Source organism: Oncorhynchus tshawytscha, linkage group LG02 (assembly GCF_018296145.1).
Source record: "Oncorhynchus tshawytscha isolate Ot180627B linkage group LG02, Otsh_v2.0, whole genome shotgun sequence".
Taxonomy (NCBI): domain Eukaryota; kingdom Metazoa; phylum Chordata; class Actinopteri; order Salmoniformes; family Salmonidae; genus Oncorhynchus; species Oncorhynchus tshawytscha.
The window spans coordinates 18,866,280-18,886,153 of record NC_056430.1 but is presented as its reverse complement, the minus strand read 5'-3'; the positions used below and the strand labels follow the sequence as shown (position 1 = coordinate 18,886,153).

Sequence of the window (19,874 nt, the reverse complement as noted above, 5' to 3'; positions counted from 1 at the left end):
TATAAATAATAACAAAGAGAAACGATACCATATTTGTATCTTAAACTGTCATCTGACAAAATATGGCTATAGTGTCCTGTTTGCTATTAGTCATGCTGTGAGACAGCCTAAGAGATATTTGATGACACTAAGCGTAAGCAAACAGTCAACAGGATGTTCAGTAACTGTTGTGCTATTCCATAAAGAACAGTAAACTGCCATATCACTGGTGTAATGCTTTACTCAAAAGGGCGTGTGTGTGTTTGCCAGATATCCAAAACAAGGTCATTCATAAGCGTACACTAACAGGCAGCACACCAGTTGCCACGCCTGTGCCTATGGCAATCGTCAGATTCCATACACAGTCCAAACAATAACATGATTGTACAAACCTTGTTTTTGTTTGCCCATTACCTAAGTTCCCCAGCCAGCCCTTCCACTTTATCGCCTTATCTTGTTTTTTCAAAACTGTTTGTCTTAGCCTGGAATGAATAGTCTATGTCATGTTCCAAAATGGTATGGAGGCTTTGTCATAGGGCTGCTCCTTAAGAAAATATTAAAAACAAATAAAGAAATAAACTTCCTGGCTAAACAACAAGCATTGACTCACACCACCATCCCCTTATGGGATATTTCACAATGAGAGGTTAAGTGGCAGTTTAGTAACAATGAGTATGTTTATGTGCACACTAATAATTCGATATTAAACTGATTATGGCTGTCGGTTGCGTATGGCATTAGTCATGTAAACACCTTACTCTGCTTATCTTAATCGGCGTGAGGTCAAAACCAAAGTAAGCATACGCCGATTAAAACACCTGGTTTTCTGAGCAACCTTTTGAGTTATCAGGACATGGAAACAGCTGAATTGGCGTTCCAGCTGTGTATTTGATCAGCATATGTGCTATCACAGGTAGCGCAAAGGGAAGTGAGTTGGGAAACACTGAAAGTACGCATCTTAGAAATACTTTTCACATACAAACTTTATATGTCCCAACTCAAAAAGGCTCGCAAAAAGAACATGTTTGCTGTGGTACAACATTTATGCTGATTTGCAGCATTTATCTAAGTCCCATCAGCAGCCTCATTTCAAATGTTTCCATGGAAACAGGATTATTAAGGAAATCATTCTTCTTGCAAAACATGTAAATGTTTAAAGAAACTATTATTTTAATCTGATTATCCACAATAATGGTATTATTGTGTGCATGTAACCGTACTCATCAGTTCCACTCTTCCTCTAGCCTAAGGAGGCATTTCCCCCTGGTCAACACCCAGTATGATGTAATTCTAAGGAAAATGTATGAATAGAGAGACCAGAGAAAGAGGCTGGAGGGGAGAGGGCATCTCTACACCATGGTAGTCAAAGGGGGGGAACAGGGAAGATACACAGTACAGGCAGTATAAATAAAACAAGGGGGTAGATGGGGAACACTTCTAACAAGAGTTAGAGGGCACTAAATAAGGTGAATACTGTAGTCAAAGCAGATGCAATATGATGTTTATCATTGGGACAAAGTGAATGTAGGGTATTTTAGAGTGTGTCTGTGTGTGTGTGTGTATGTGTGTGTTTGTGGGGAGGGTGCTGGAGGCAGGTGTGGTACGCAGTATAATCCCGTGTGGAGGTGTGTTTCGCAGTAGAGTAGAGCACTGACCCTGAGTGAGCGAGTGCAGGGGCAGGGCGGTCTGTCCAGGCTGGATGGTGAGCAGGCCTTGTCTCTGGAGGTTGAGCAGGTGCTGCTGCTGGAGCTGTTGGACCTGCATGAGCTGCTGCTGGAAGGCCAACTGCTGGGCCTGCTGCTGCTGCTGAGGACGACACACACACACACACACACACACACACACACACACACACACACACACACACACACACACACACACACACACACACACACACACACACACACACACACACACACACACACACAATAACAAACAAACAGGACATAGGTAATCCAGGGCTGATACATGATGATGATACAACGGACAAACACATGCTGATCACACTGTATACTGTATACCTGAACATTTGCTTCTGCACGTTAGGCCCTAGGTTAATACATACAGGATACAGTATGTTTACACACACACAACACACACACACACACACACACACACACACACACACACACACACAATCCCAATCAAACACATCAAACCCTACCACCTAAACTCTAACACATTCAGCACACTACAGTATGTGGGTTTGTCTGAGCACACTTCAGAACAGGTGCAGTATATGTCCCTCTTTCTCTTAATTAACCAGAAGTGTGGAGGCAAATGACAAACAATTAAACAACATAGTTAATCATTCATAATAAGAGCCATGGGATTTTAATTACACCTATTCATAATTCAGCAAACAACGTGTGACTAAATCAAAGTGTTTAATAACCACACGAGCTAGTCTCCCAACTCTCTCAGGCGTAGCACTGCTCTCAGGTAATTGCAGCAAGTAGAGTTGAATCATAGAGTGACTGAAGATCAGAGTCTTGCTCATTTTACAGCACTACATCTGCATTCTGAGAAAGTCAGTGTCTTCATTGAAATATGTATTTTTGACTTTAACTTTAATAATTTAATTTGTTTATTTCACTGTTGTATATTATCTATGTCACTTGCTAAGGTAATGTTAATATATGCTTCCCATGCTAATAAAGCCCCATGGAGAGAGAGAGAGAGAGAGAGAGAGAGAGATGTAGTCAGAACAATAAACAGGAGGAAATGATCTAATATATCCCCAATCTTTTCCAAATCAAAACAAGTAGGTAACAGCGGAGTGGAGGAGTGGAGGAGTGGAGGAGTGACCCCAGTCTCAGCTTCACCATCAAAATATGGATAATTATTCCTTAAACAACAACTGGAGATAACAATCAATCAAGACAAAGCTCACCTTGTTATGTTTTCTATGACACATAAGGACGGCCAAACAAAATAAGCCTGGGAGAGGGCAGGATATTAGACTGTATATAAGTACACAGCGCCAATTGTCAAGGCGGGGTGGGGGGCATTAAAAGCAACCCGGGCTGCCAAGCTGTGCACCGCACCCTGTTACCAAACACAGGATACACCACTATGTTTACTTCTCACAACTGAGCGCATACAAAAAAGGTCTCGGTGCAACGCTGCTGTCAGGTCACCCGCCGGCGGCTCAGAAACCGCTGAAATATCCAGATAAAATGTTCCCCCCTCCGCACGTCCTGGTCTGCCTGTCAAAGGTCTGCCGGGCTGGGATTCCCCTCCCTTCCCCTCCCCTCCCCTCATCCAGCCTCCTGCCCCACAGGCCCTGAACACAGTACAGTACACTACACTGGTCTGATGTGGAGAGGCCTTCTCATTACAAAAGGTCAAATAGGGGGCGCTTATATTTGTCCTATTTCACATGCACAAGTGTGTAACCTGCAAAATGTAAAAGTGTTTTTTTGCATATCCCACTCTCCCTGAGACACCCTCGGAGAGTGAGGTCACGGCCAGGGATAATATACGTTAGTCTGATCAGGAGGATTATGTAGTGGAATATTCATGGGCTAGCATTAAAGCATGGGGCTAGATGAGAGGGTGCATTCATAAACACCTATTTCTATGGTTTATGACCTAAACTATATTGACGATTTGAAGCAAATTTGATGAAGAGCTCATGCAGGCTTCAGTGTAATTAGTGATGCAGATAGCCTCTGATTCTTCCCATCTAAGAGCCTGTTTTTGAAAGGGTGTTGATTTTCAACAACAGTGTAAGAAGTTTCTCGTGTCTTCAATGGGACACTTCTCTGTACTGTAGCTCCTGTCTGTCTGACAGCATAAGACAATGCTAATGGTACTACGGGGGCGGGAGTTCACAGGGAACAATGTCTTTCATCAGTGCCTTAAATAAATATAGGGTGGCTTTTAAATTGCAACTGAATTTAACTCTCTCCCCTTCAGATTTCTTTCTTGTGGTCTCTTCAGCTGACAGCAGCTCCTGTGCTCTCCCAGCGCGAAGACACATTAAAACCCCCGGCCCAATAGACCAAATAAGAGGTTAACAAGAAGTGGCACGAGAGAAAAAAAACAGTTCCTGACAAGGATAAAGAGTGACAGTGGCAGCCCTTTATTGTCAAGCTTCAAATATAAAGTTAAAGATCTTAGAAAAACTACATTTTGATGTCTTTAAAATAAAAGAGGCACAAAGCAACAACAGGGGGTTATTGTCTGCCTGCCACAGGGGAGTTGCAGCGTGATTCTTATTCTGTCTTTTGATGGTTGTAGCAGCTAGAAATGCAATAGAAAGGGGAAAAAAGCAACACATCGGAGAGCAGGAGAGCCTCTCGAGGCTGCATCCATTTCCTGTGATCATACATAATACACTTCAAAAGATCTCCGTTCAGCTGATCAATTGCACCTCCTTCTGACTAGTACCCCCCTCCCTCTCAAACCCCCCCAGCTCCAGTCATGTTTACATCAGATGCCACTTGGTGACAGGCCCTATCTGAGGCCGAGGAGCTCTGCTGTCACGTTGATTTATGGGAGCATCACACCACAGCTTGTCCAAACTGAAGCTTGCAGTTCATTAATTAGAGAAATGGGACTTTGAAGTCGGTAGCTTGTGTGTGTGCGTGCGCGTGTGTGTGCGCGTGTGTGTGTGTGCGTGCGCGTGTGTGTGCGTGTGTGTGAGAGCATGTGCGTGAATGTGTTTTAAACATTTGGCTTCATTTATATGCTTTTTTCCCCCACCTTCCCCAAACGTGGCTCTCAGATAGAAAATTCCCTGATTGTCGTTAAACTTCTTTTGACCGCACAATAATAATTTATTTGTCCAGAGTGATGCCTGTATCCGCGAGTCACTAACATGCATTGAGCCGCCGCTGATGAGCCAGTCCGGCTGAACTGGGGGGAGGGAAGGGAAAAAGACGGGAAAAAGGAGAGCGTGGGCAACACAACAAAGCTGGGAGCGTACTGATATCTCACAATTACACACCTTCTCTTCCCGTTACATTTGCATGTTAATTACCAAGCAAGCCTCTCAGATTTCTGCCTTTCTTTTTCCTTCCTTTCAGTATTTCTTACAAGGGGGTGAAGGGCAATCTCTGTGTTGTAAGACACTTGTTTACTGGAGAGAACAAACGATTAAACAGCACAAAATGTAGTTATTTATTTAATTGCCCGAGAAGCAGTACGAGCCCCATCCCCTGGAAGAAGAGGGATCATCAGTATTCCTGGTTTATTCAGTTATTACTGGTATTTACCCATCGTGCCTGACATGCTAATCAGAAGCAGAACTACACTTGATTCTCTCTCTCTTTTTTTCTTCTTAAAAACCACAGCCTCTGAACAGATGGTGAGAGTGAGAGAAGACATGCCTTCCACATACTGCTCTGGGCTCTGGGCTCTGAGCTCTGGGCTCTGGGCTCTGAGCTCTGGGCTTGGCTGGCTGAGGATCGTACCACCGGGGCAACATACGAGTTCAGTAAAGCGATGGCATGCATGGCGGAGGTGGAGGTGATGATGTCATCATAGTGAGCCTACCTCTTTACTCTGCTTGCCTGCATGTTGCTGCTGGAGGAGCTGGAGGTGGAGCTGTTCCTGCTGCTTCTTGTAGAACTCTTGGAGTTGCTGCTGCAAAAGACATGGGAGCTACGTCTGAGTGACAGCTCACCAACCAATCAATCCATCAGGGCCAAGCTAAACTCAGCAGTGGGCCGCAGGCATATTTTCAGCACTCTGGCTGTTCTCTATTTGAGACAGTCTCATATTCAGAAGGAACGCCAGTGCACAGTATGGTGGTTGGTGTGAGGATGTTGATGTGTTTTATGTACAGTATGAATGTCCCGTGTGTTTACCTGTTGTAACATGAGGGCCTGTTGCTGCTGCAGGAGCACCTGGAGCTGCTGAGGGCTCAGGACCTGCTGCTGGAGGATCTGCTGCATCTGCTGAGGCGTTATTACCTGGGGTGTCATCATAGCCACTGACACTGGAACCTACGAGAGAGAGAGAGAGAGAGAGAGAGAGAGAGAGAGAGAGGGAGGGGGGTAGGCAGAGTAGTCACTAACCTGGTCTACTAAGACAGTGGTGTAGTATAAGACTGACATAGCCAGGATACATGCTTTATAGGACTATATGACCACAGCAAAAAAAGTGAGCTGGAGGACAAGCAGAGACAGTATAGACTACAGCAGCTCAACCAGACCACTTGTCAGGAGTTACACACACTATAACAGCCACTGAAATGAGAGCCCAGGATAGCCCCTCAACACCTCTGGTCTGTGCTGGAAAAATCACCTGGAGTGTCATCACAGCAAGAGATGCTACACCCCCTGAGCAGTAATGACACGATACTAGACACAGGAGTAATGACAGGAGATGGCCTGCAGTAAAGCCTGTGGAAACTCTACAACAGCCCCCCGACCTTCAGCACAACAGCCCTGCCCAGACAGACACACACAACCTAACACTAACAGGCTGCCCAGACAGACACACACAACCTAACACTAACAGGCTGTCCAGACAGACACACACAACCTAACACTAACAGGCTGTCCAGACAGACAACTAACACACAACCTAACACTAACAGGCTGTCCAGACAGACACACACAACCTAACACAGACACACACAACCCTAACAGGCTGTCCAGACAGACACACACAACCTAACACTAACAGGCTGTCCAGACAGACACACACAACCTAACACTAACAGGCTCCAGACAGACACACACAACCTAACACTAACCCAGACAGACACACACAACCTAACACTAACAGGCTGTCCAGACAGACACACACAACTAACCTAACACTAACAGGCTGTCCAGACAGACACACACAACCTAACACTAACAGGCTGTCCAGACAGACACACACAACCTAACACTAACAGGCTGTCCAGACAGACACACACAACCTAACACTAACAGGCTGTCCAGACAGACACACACAACCTAACACTAACAGGCTGTCCAGACAGACACACACAACCTAACACTAACAGGCTGTCCAAGGTTTGATTGTTTGTGTTGAGGTGAACTGCTACTACACCAGAAAATGCAAAGATAGGCCACACACTGTAGGCTACAACGAACCTGTGTGCATAAACAATGTCATTTCATTAGAATATTGTCAACAGCAATTTCTTTAATGTACAAATAAAGCTGTGGCGCCATGACAGGAGGAGGACATACATACTGACACAGGCCCCTAACTAACTCCAACAGAAAGGTGTGAGTGGATGACTCTTCAAAACAAGTGATTTGTTATGACACTGAAAGAACCTCACAGTTCCCCACAGTTGTCAGGCTGCCTTAATTGCTCCGGCGGCTTTGTGGCTTCTCAGAGTGTCTGGATGCTGCCACTCACTGCTGTGATGTGCCATACCATTAAAAGCCCTTTTCACTGACATCTTAGTGACAAACAGCTACTGAGATGTACTTGATAGCCGTCTCACATTTGCAACTGTTAACATGCCGCGGTGTGTGTGTATGTGTGGTAAACCCGTGTTCTGTGTCTCCGAGGTTGCTGATAGAGCGGACATTAGGGCTGACACTCAGTCTTCACCAAGGTTACCCAAATTGTACTGTGACCTCATAGCCAATGACGGCCTTTGAAATGTCCATGCATCTCTGAATGTCCTTTAGCTGTTTCCAATCTATCTAGCAGGAGAGGCGTTCTCTGGTACACGGAGCATGCATATCACCTGATTCATTTCCCCCACTAGAACAGAAAACAAAAACTAAATGGGTCATAATGAGCAGCTTGTACTCTCACGGCACTGGAAAGGGTAGCAGCGTCAAACAGGACGCGGTGGCGCTGACGCTCTCTGTAAACCTAATTTGAGAGCTGCTCCGCGCTGCGAGATTAGAGGTGTTTTGTCCTCCTGTAGGGGAAACTCGAGGAGGTCACGCACCACCTAGGACTCAACGCACTTAACATTTCTCATTTTCAGTGGGAGGCGATGAGAGGATGAAAATGCTATGTGAATTCCTCCTGTATTATTGTCTTAATATCCATCTGGACTTTTTCACGTGGCTTTTCCTGTCATTTGCATAGCCAAGACCCCCGTTCCTAATTTCACAGTCATTATGCACTGATGTCCTTTTTTCTCAGCATCACTAATTTTGATCAACTATTTTGAAGGTCAAGCGGGCAGCGTGTCTCGCTACAGTATAAGCCCTCTATGTGATGCGATAGATATAGACCTGCCTCAGCACCACTAACAATTACCTCACACGCCAAGGATAAATAATCATGTATCTTCTTTGATGCTTTACATTACATTACAGAAACTATCTACTTTAGATTTGACATGCTCTACTTTTATTGTCATGTTAGGGCAGTAAATGTAACCAGGGTTATTTTCACATGTAGTTAACCATTTGTATTATTCATCTTTGATAGTACATGTTTTATAGAGTCTAACATAGAGATCCAGCGTAGAAAAATAGAATTAACACAATATTTTACACCATTTCACACTTAATAACTGATCATTTCTTAACAAATTGGATTGGAATTTCATTCAATTAATTTCAATATTTTTACACCTTGAGCAGCACATCCTGTGGTTCAATCAGCCTCACACCTTTCTTTTTCATGGAAGGGGGGGTCTGGTCCACTGTAACTACCCCTAGACACCAAGAGACGGCAGGCTGAGCCCCGTCAAGCGGCTATTACAGCCCACATTTTATTACACATTACTACTGAGGTCATTAGCAGCAAGAAGGAATGTACGGTTCTTACCTATTGATCATTATAACTACTACCATTTAATCCAGTGTGTTGAATGAGTGAAAATCTGACTGAGACAGGGGGCTATTGAGGGGAAGGAGCACTTTAACCGAAAAATGTGGCCCCTGGCTGGTGTATCATGCCAATTTAACACAAACACAGTACACCACTCTCCATTTAGAACGCTCTCCATATGGCATACTCACTTATTTCTGGTTAACCTCACGACTCCAGATGATGCACAGAAATATATGTACATCTGAAGAGAATCTAAGGGAGAATTCTCTGTCGGTCTGGATAATTCACAGAGAACTAATACTAGGATAGTTTCTTTGAGCAGCTACTTGTACACCAATATGTGGGTGTGAAAAAGAAGACATTCTGGGAATGCCAGAAACAGCTGACGTTTATGGATTTCAGTAAGGTGTGGTACTCGCCAGGTGCCTCGCGTATATAAACATTCAAACCTGGAACATTCTCACACAGCTGCAGTGTGAGCAACTAACACAATCACACACACATGCACATAAGCATGCAAAAACTCAAACATGCACACACAGGCACTTAAAGTCCATACAGTATGCATGCTCAGTAAATTGTAGCGCATGGTTGTACAGTACGTAATTACAACGATGTAAAAAAAAATATACGAATATTTGTCTTTGTCTGAGAGAGGTTACTGTACCAGGCAGCGTCTGATGCCGTGCTGCCTGGAGAACAGAGCAGGAGCGTGTTCAGAGTGAAGGTAGGCCACAAAGTGATGGGAGCCTCTGCTGCCTTTAAAGTACACTACGTCAACTTCTCTTTGTGCGTCGCCACCGAGAACAAGCATGGAAATGATATTCTAATGAGGAAACATCGGCCACACATCTGACGACGTCAGGAATTCACAGATTCACACTTAATGAAGACGCTCTTCAACCAGCGTTCCCCCACAAGCCAAATGTCAAAGCGTGGTGAGAGAGAGAGAGAACGAGAAAGAGAAATAGAGCGCGAGAGAGAGAGAGAGAGAAAGAGAGAGAGGGGAAGCAGACCCAGGCATGAGACATGAAGCTAGCCACCCTCCCTTCCCTCCTGGTGATACAGGGGCAATTAAGGAGAAGAGAAAAAGTAAAAACAAGCCAACTTCAATGAGACCATCGCTGATATTAAACCAGCCATGAAGGACCAGGTTAGATGAAGAAGAAAAAAACGGTCATTTTTACATCTTTCTCCCTGGTGTGATCTTGTTCTGTAAGGACATCAAATAGAATGGAGAAGTAGAAAATAACAAACCCTTGAGAAATCAGAGGCCAGCCTGTTTGATACTGTTGGTTTACCTTGGCCTGAGACATTTGAATAGTAATGGCGCTCCGTCTTGAATAGCGTATAATCTCGAGCATGAAAATGTCTCCGAAAGGAGGATTTCACGGGAGGCATTGTATTGAAGTGATGCATGAACATAATTAGTCTACGACAAGATCGGAATGAATTACTCATTCCTCATCGTTCAGGTTTATTGAAATATTAAAGGTGGATAGCGGTTTAGAGAATATGTCAAGCATGTTTTCTCTGATGGAAAAAAAGGATCAACCAAAGACTGTTTCTTATATTGTATTTTTGGTGTATTTCTGTGTATTACTATCAAACAAATATAATCATAATCATAATCATAATTTCACAATAACCAATGTATGTAGTCCCAGACTACAACATGCTTGACAAAGAACATAAGGAGACAGAGCTAACGTTACCCATCCTGGTTTGGCTAAGCTCTCACTAATTCCTCTCTGTCATCCAAATTCAATCTGCTTTCAAAAAGTTTACAGTTCAGATAAACTGGATAATCACAGTCATATTTTCTGCACATTTGCTATATATATTCTGCAGGGGGAATGAAACGACACGCAACAACTGTAAAAACAAAACTCAAGATTGCATTTTAATTAACTTTTAAACCACAAACAAACACGTTTTCAGCTAAGCTGGGCCAGCATTCCGTAAAACAAACAAACTACACTGGGAAGTGAGTGAGCCTCTCACCCCAACAATAACAGTAGAGCTGCGTGGTGTCATCTCTTTCCCACACTCTGGGCAGCCGCCACTGCAGGTGCCCAGTGCATGGCCCCCACCCTGGCACATGTGTACACACACACACACACACACACACACACACACACACACACACACACTTGGGGGCCATTTCCTGTAGTTCGCTGTAGTATGAGCATATTACTGAATAAAAGGATAATTTCTTTCAGTTTGTCTTTATGTTCCACTGTATTCACTGATAGCCTTTTTAATGAGGCTTTCCATTCCATTTTCACTGATAACATATCTTGTCACTCTTTCTGACCTTTCAAGCACTTACCACGCTAGGTTGAGACAAAATTAAAATAGGAGATGACAACTCTAGTGCCTACAATAGCACCATTCACCTGGTCCCAGACCCAGTGGGTGCTACCCCCTCTTCTCATCCTGTGTACCTCCGTGTGCCTGTGATTTATGGTTTATCAGCTCAGCACCATTACGCAACCCTGCGTGCCTTCAGATGCATTATTTGGATCAGTTGAGATTTAATTAAGATCACAGCCTTTAAAATCCCCTTCAAATGAAAATGTACCCAAAGACAATGCCTGACACATCCTCATGCAGATTGTTTCCATACTCTGCACACCAGCAATGCAAACCTAATCCTTGTTTCCATGACGGCAGACAAGGGGCCACAAATTGTGTAGGCTTTTTTAAACTTGGCTTGTGCTGTTGTCTTTTGTGAGTCAGAAAAACCACGTGGCCAATTCATAATAATAAAAAGGGGAGAAGTCAGCAGCTGGTTCACAGAATGTGTGAAAACCATCCAGAGATAAATCTAGATCCAACACATATGCCACCTCTTATATCTGGATACAGCCTACTGAATCATTCCACAACTACTTCCACAAAGAAAACATATATTATGTTATTTGAGGAGCACAGCAGTAATTAACACCGTATTACATAATGCTTTCTAGTAGCAGAGCAGGACGGGACAAGTGGCAAATCTAGACTAGTTTATTTTGTTACACCATATCACTGTCTAAACACCATGTAGCCTAATCATACTGTTAACATACTATCTCTATACTTTGAAATATATAACATCTTTTGTGTCCACCTATCTGATAGAGACACCGTGACCAAGAGCAATGAGCAGTAATGTACCTAACGCAACAAAAGCTGTTTTCATGTCAAAATGTTCCTCAATCCAGCGAGGAGTCAGGAGAACAGCAGAGAGCAGCTGGTGGTTTTCTATATCACCGGTAAACTATTCCCCCTCACTCACTCACTCCACACTACAAAGCAGTGGCCACTCCTGTAAAGGATATCCCAGAGATCTGTGGGCTTTCGCTGGCTGTCGGCTGCCACCATGCCCGCTTCTCTGGGTACAGGGTAATATCTGGTTGCCTATGTCATGGTTTAAAAATGACAGGTGCTGGCAGCCTCTCGCCTTGACAGGCCGTTGCACAAATAATGGCCCTGCCTGAAAGGGCTAATGCACTACTAATGAACAATAAATCAACTTTGATTACAAAATGTCATCCCAATCAGCTCGCACTCCAGCTCTCCCAAACTGCACCCCCAGCCCAGCCAGTGCAGCTGCACAGCATTACAGTGCACACTGGCTGTTTAGGCTTCATTTTCCTCACAATCTGATGTTAACCTCCACCGGCCCCTCTCTGCCAGAGAAATTCACCCTCTCTCTCTAAACTCTACCAGTACAGATACACCCTCTCATCGCCGGGGCTGTTCAGACACAGTCTGGAGCTCAGTACAAACATGGCAGAGGGGGTAGAAGGTGAAAACATTAGCCTCAAAAGTGAGGAAAATGTTGTTGTTTTTTAAGCATGTGTTAATATATTAATTGAAAATGTTGTTGTTTTGGAAGACTCTGAAGGCTCTCTCACATTAAAAGTTAAACCAGCATCACAAAGTAAATAACAGTCTTCAGTCTAATATCTAAGGGGTGTTTCATGGGGTTCAAATCTACCACCAGGGAAGAGAGGGAATTTGGTGTAGAAAGGTTAAACTTTATCTCTCAATTCACTCAATTCACTACACACACGCATGCAGGCTCAAGCACACCCAGGTATGCATGTGTTCACGTGTGTGTGCATGCACACAACAACAGAAAAATGTCAGTTCTGACATTTCAAATGATTGAGTCTGGCTAAAATGGTTACGTAGTGGCAGTGTCAAATATAGAGTTGTGCCTCCCTCTCCCTTAATTTCAAGTGACAGAGTGAGGAGAGGATCAACCCCCCATCACTTCGCTGCCTCCTTCCCTTGACAGGGACACTGTCCATAGCCTGAGTGGGAGCCAGGTCTGACCGGCAAACACACACTCAGCTCACAAACACACAAACTGGGAATATCTCATGTGTAACTAACAGTAAACAATAACAGCTTGCCCTACTGAAGCTGAGGGCTACATGTGCTTGTTAGTAACACACTGGGATGCAGAATATATTAAATAATAATATGTGATAAACAACTTCACTGCTAAAATACAGCCTTTCCTATAACTTTCCATATCTTAACAACACATACTGTAGTACCAGAGCCTGATGATCTGGTTAGTACAGTGTCAGAAGAAAGAAACAAACATAACTAGAATCGTAACTACAGTATATCTAAATTGGCATATGAGCAACTTTATGTAAAGTGTTCCTTAATGTAAAGTGTTGCTTAATGTAAAGTGTTGCTTAATGTAAAGTGTTAACTTAATGTAAAGTGTTGCCTAATGTAAAGTGTTACCTTAATGTAAAGTGTTGCTTAATGTAAAGTGTTGCTTAATGTAAAGTGTTGCTTAATGTAAAGTGAATCTAAATACACAAAATTATTAACAAAATATTTGAACATTTCATTTGTTGAAGCACAATTCAGCAAATGAAAAGTGTATCTCTGAATGGCATCAGCAACTATCAGCAGGTAAACACAAACATCTAAACAACACATAGACTATCTTTAAAAACACAGCATCTCCCCACAAATCACAATGTACTTGTAGTGTAACAGCCTTCAGGGAAAGCCTGTACTCTGTCCCTATCTACAGAACACACTAAAACCTGGATCCATTCTCTCCTTAAACAAACTGCATGACAAAATTAACCAATTACAATGATAGAACATCAACCACAGATAGATAAAAGCCCCCATCTTTTCCCGGGACAAATGACATTGTCAAGTTTTATACAAGAAAGCTGGCAAAATTGCAGAATCAATCATATTGACAAACCTGACAAACTCCATTTAGCTGGCAGGGTAAACAGAGATCTGGGCCGTGCAGTGTTGAGTGGAGCGGAGAGGAGCGAGAGAGAGAGAATGAAAGGCAAAGAGGCAGGCAGAGAGGCAGGCGGACACTACTGTTCTGTGGCGTCTCCAGGCTTCCTCGGGATACAGACAGATTGCACGTGCAAGGTTGCTCCCTGGCTGACAAGATACAAAACTATCCAATCAACCACGCCCTTCTCCACCAATCACAACCAGCCCCCTAAACATAATCAATTCAAATGGCCTACACAATAGGGAGCCTCAGGCTGAGCTGCAGGTGAACCCATGCCTTTGTGTGGGACCCCTTTGAAAAAAAATACAAAGTTGACGGCTGTTAACCCTTTGACCTATTGAAACAATGGATGCCTAAAGAAAAGAAGCCCTTTAATTAAACAACAGATAAGTAAACACAGCTATCCAGCTGAAAGAAAGAATCTAGCCTGCTATCAGACACTTTATTGTTCTGGTAAATGGAATTGTTTACAGCGTCAGGACAAAGAGTCAAACTCATTTTATATTCTGAGAACAACAAACAGCCAACAAACAATTTAGATGCTTTGTTGATTTAAAAAATATATATTTTTATTTTTTGGGGGCAATACCATAAAAAAGCCTTTCAGTCTAAAATAAATACTTTTTAATATAAATGTTTTTTTGTATGTTTTTTTAATATTGTTTTATGAGTAAGAAACAGCTTTTCCATTAACTACATAATTTCTTTATTTTTCCAGATACCACATCTATCTTTTTCCAGATATCACATCTATCTTTTTCCAGGGTATCTTTAATATTTTTGCCCTTTGTAAAAATAAGCATAGTAATAAATAAACTCATTGATCTACCAAAATACATGATTTTTCCTCTGATTACTAATATCACTTGTTCTAATACTTCCCTACACAACATATACTACTCCTGCCTCTGGTGCTGTCACTACTACTCAGTCACGATAATAAGAATTAGCTGTCTTAATAGAATCACATGGTTCAACAGCAGGTATATAAAAGAGAACAAGGGGAAACAGGACCCTGCCCTCTACTGGACATGCATGAACTGCACAGGAGAGGGAGAGAGAGAGAAAGGAGATAAATAAATATACCAACAAAAAATGTTATACATACATTTTTGCTCTTTTTTGAAATAATAGTTTTTAAACCATGATAAATCTGTCGTATCTGAAAATTTACTATTTACAACTATTCATTTCAGTTTGAGAAGAATCAAAAGGATGAAATACATTAAGACACAAATACTAAGACATCAAAACAAACCTTTAGTCAGGATTAACACATAACTCAGTTAATTAACATGTTAACATGCACAACAAATTCAAACATTGCCATAACATTTTTTTCATATCAATGTCCATAAAAGCTTGGCTAAGGATGAAGGAATGCTCATGGAATACGAACATTCCAGAACACAAATCAACACAGTCCATACATACAGTAACAAGCCACTGCCCTCATCTGCTAATAACTAACAACAAGCTTTGTTAAGCTGGGTGACCTATATAAATTATTGACTGGGTGACCTCAAGTGTCAAAAGTGACAATTCCAATACATATCTTAGTGAATAATTAAGCAGAAGAAGAAAAGGCTCTTTACTTTCTATCTGACACACTCAGAGGGCTCAGACAAAGACACAGACACACAGACACAGACACACACACACTGATCTCGGCTCTGGCCACACTCTTCTCCCCAGCACTCTCCCTGGGGTGGCATGTCGGCATATTCTCAATAAAACACCTTCTCTAAGCAGTAATAGGCCACTGTTCTCATTTCAATGCTCCCAAAGGCCTCATGATAAATTTAGCAGACATACAGTTCAAGCCTCCCCTCCCTCACACTCTACTCTCCTCCTCCTCTGCCTGAGCCTGCACTGTGCACAGTAATTACACATAGGTGTGTATCGATGTGATACATATATATTTCTTCACCAAACATATTTTGTCAACACAGAGAATCATCAATATCCTTGAGCCTTCAGTTTTATCATTCACCCATCCTCTTCATGATGATCCAGAAAGAATTATTGTGCTTACGACACAGTGAGATGACATAATAAAAGACTCCATTTCCTGCCTATGTTACAGTGAAAGTATGAGTTAACGTCTGGTAGTCTGACTAGTGTTTGTTCTGGGGTTAAAGACAATGACAGCTCCCATATACAAACACAAAGGGTGAACGACATAAAGGGGTGTAGACTAAATTCATTCTAAGCCATATCAACATGGGTATACTAAATAACTAGATATGTCCAACTCATGTTACAATTCAAATTAAAATAATAACTGTATTTTTATTTTTTAAAGATAAATGGTCAAACCGTATACCAAAAGGAACGTGTAACCTGAACATTTATCATGAGAAAACAAACATTGTTGGGTTCCCTCTGAGAAATGGAAACCATTGTTTACAGACCCAGGCATCTTCAGACCAGTGATGTATTCACTAGGAACCAAACAGAAGCAAACGGAATGAAATGGGGAATAACCTATTGCTATTGTGTGCACTATTGATTACACCCCAGGTGAGCGACTTCTCGAACAACAGCAGCTCTGTGTACAGTCTCTGCTGTATCTGAAAAGACAAACTTACCTGAAATTCAGAATCTTTTTTCTGAGTTTTGGGTTGAACTAATGTGTACAGACCTCTTTAAATCCTCTCTCTAACCCCTGACATCTGCACTTTAGCCTCATCTGAAATGGGCAGGGTTATTGGCCAAGGTGAACTCATATTAAGTCATGCCTGTTGCAATGTGTTACAAGGATGTATTATGTTATTGGTTTCAGACATTAAAGAACACATTGTGTAGTCTGTATTTGCTAAATATTTCCTTGAGGTGATATGCCAGCCAGCGCAGAACGAGGTTTGTGTTTCTTTGTGTTCCGTCTGCTGTGGTTTTCACTTAGTCAAAACAAGAACATCTACAGCAAAGTGCAACATAAATTCAGGGGGGTGGGGGAATTTTGTGCCGTATTCTATCATGATTGATTCATATAGAGTTCTTCTTTTGAATCAGACACTATATTAAGACGTACAGTGCCTCATCATGACATTTTGTTCAGGAAAAATAATCCTGTAGTTGAATGATGCCAAATGAAATGAGCAGTGGAACTGTCATCTCTATCCTACAGGATTTCTAAAAGACACGTCTGGGAGCTATGATTACATCTACAAATAGTTAGTTTGAGTACATTTTGGGCGCACGAGTGCATCCATGCCAACTATTTGGTATCCAGGAACTAGTCATAGTTACATGAATTACCAGGGTGTGGACTATAAACATGTACTCTTCAGTGCCCAACACAAATATAGACGTACATATATCTACGGACTGTGTCATTCAATTCAGAACATCTCTCATATATGGTTTTAGGAACGTAGACCCTCTCTAAACAGGGTGAGTAGATAGCACTAACTGAAACTATGTGTACACAATACTCCTAATCTTAATCCTAAAAAGCATGCTGGTCAGTTAAGCATCAGTTATGCTGGTCAATTAAACAGGCTGGTCAGTTATCCCCCAGGTAGTTAAAGTCCCTCCAAGTCAATGTAAAACTTCAGGACCTCGTGTCCCTAGAGAAGCACACAATACAAATAGATTAATGAGTTGTTGAGGCATGTAGTTGTGAAGCTCTGATGCTTGACATATTGCACTCTGATGTTTTTCTGACTTGTGTCGTGAACATGTTAGTTACTGACGTACTGCTTGTTGTATTGATGTGATTTTCACCTGGTTTATATTTAATGTGTATGTTTATCTGATACTGATGTGTTGATGCAGTTGCCTTGGTCCAGGTCTCTCTTGAAAAAATATACTTTTATCTCAACAAGACTAACCTGGTAAAAAAAGGTTAATTAAATGTAGTGATGCATGAGTGGATGTTTTTGATATGGCTCTTGGTGTTTATTAATGCTCTGTCCTTACAGTCCATGCATCCACCCATTACCACCCAAAAGGGGGAGTGAATCATTTCAAACAACACATGGCTGAAATCAAGATACTGTGGCGGAGAATGATTCGAAGATACAAGATTGGGGGGAGGGGGAGACAGGGAGACAGGGAGGGGGATAGAGCTTGAAGGGAAACATCAGTCCTCAGAATAAAAAAAGGTCCTGCAAATGGCAGTGGCTTAAAGCCCTGTGTCTGGAGTCCGGAGTCAGACCGACAGTCATCGCATGGCTGAGGCTCACTAACAGGCTGAAACAGACTGCCTGGAAATACAAGGGATGACTTCATTCTGACAGAATGATCCAAACCTGTTTCTAATATATACAGTACACATAATACATTTTTACGATATGACAAGAAAAACAAGCGGTGAAAAAGACTGATCCCTGGTTACACACAGATGCAGGGATCAGCGCTGTGCTGATCATTCCTGGCATATTAAATCACCTCAAAGACAGAGACACACGGAATCATGCACATACACACACGCACAGATGTATGTGATTTGATTTTGAACCTAAAAACTGTGCTGATGAACCTGAAGAATATTGATGTCTCTTAGGTCGTGTTTACACTTGACACTTACATGCGACTTCTGCTGTCAGAATATGAAGATCGCATTGAAAAGACCGGTCTAGACGCACAAAAGTCACTTTGTGTTCAGATTTGGAGGTGGTCATGGATGCATTGTGTGTGTATTTCACCTGAGTCTGAATGCAATCAGGCTACCGAAAGCGCATACATTGGGCAATGTCATCAGCACTCCCACAAGTATCCAGAAAACAGGTTTTGGGACGGAGAGGCACCTTTCATTATAATGTTGGAGGAAATATGTTCCGAGTGTGTAAATGCTAGCCAACTAGCTAATAAATAGAAAATATTTTGGCTAGAGTTATGCTATCCCGTTAGCAATCCCTTTAGCATTGCTTGCTAGCTTGCTGGCTAGCTACAGAGGTTAGCTGGCTAGTTACCTACAGTAGTTAGCTACTGCCATCAGTTGTTATTTTATTATCATATTTAGCCTATTCCACCATTTGTAGAATGCATACTGCCATTTGAATATAGCGCGGGAAAAGGGAATCTGGACACACTGTGGACACTGTAGACACATTTGAATGTACAGTATGTGTAAATGCATGACTCGTTCGGTATTCCACGATCAGAATACTAACGCTGCATGAACTGTGAAGTCTAGACATGGCCTTACAGCACAGTATCTGTCAGAACATTCCCATTTCAATCCTCATTCAACACTAGGAGTAGGCTTAGTTTCTGCTTACTGACCACTGAAAGGATTATCCATCCACTCTGGTCGTGATTGTCTGAACCTGAACGTGTCTGTTTAAAACGAACAACTTGGTTCATTTAGGGTGAGGTTCACAGCTTGGGTGCTCATCACAGAGAGGCTGTGTCTGCCTCAATTGTACCGTTGTCTCAGCTGGCCTTCCTCCTTTTGGCAGGGAGCCAGAGTGGGCCAGCCCGGGCTCATTGTCACCTCACCTAGCTACGGTAGTGGGCTACGGTAGTGGGCCACGGATAGCGCTCCACACCACAGGGCGGCTGGGCTGCAGGAGGGAGCTCCTCGGAATGCTGCCTCTGATTGCTTTAGAGCGCTGGTGGAGGTCCAGCCGGCAGTCTAATGATTTACAGATTGGAACACTGTGGTGTACATGTGTCAGGACGATGCCATAGGTCTACCACAAACAACAGTAGCAGAGCAAGCTGGCGGCTTCTCCTCCCCTGTCAGAGAGAGGTGTGGCCCCTGCATTCTGTCACACAACACTCCCCCAAAGACCACAAATGAAGGATATGAGTGGCGGAGGGGAGGGGGGCAAAACTTAAAAGGCTTTCATCTTGTCAAACTGAAAATACATTATCTATTGACCTGGAGATGCCCTCTGTAAAACAGAGAGGGGGAGAGAGAGAGATTCACCTGGCAAAAATT

General features: G+C 42.7%; 1 protein-coding gene across 7 annotated transcripts in view; it reads right to left on the bottom strand.

Moving 5' to 3' along the window:
- LOC112220232 (forkhead box protein P1-B) overlaps positions 1–19,874 on the bottom strand; it is a 234,303-nt gene that overhangs the window by 38,405 nt on the left and 176,024 nt on the right. For 4 of the 7 annotated variants that reach the window (XM_024382000.2, XM_042331558.1, XM_042331561.1 and 1 more), the window contains 3 exons: positions 5,796–5,933; positions 5,482–5,571; positions 1,635–1,785 (listed from right to left, as the gene is read on the bottom strand). In XM_024382000.2, the coding sequence (XP_024237768.2) occupies positions 1,635–1,785; positions 5,482–5,571; positions 5,796–5,933 (379 nt within the window). The remainder of the gene's footprint in view (positions 1–1,634; positions 1,786–5,481; positions 5,572–5,795; positions 5,934–19,874) is intronic. The other 3 variants (XM_024381993.2, XM_024382007.2, XM_024381983.2) reach the window with 3 other exon arrangements.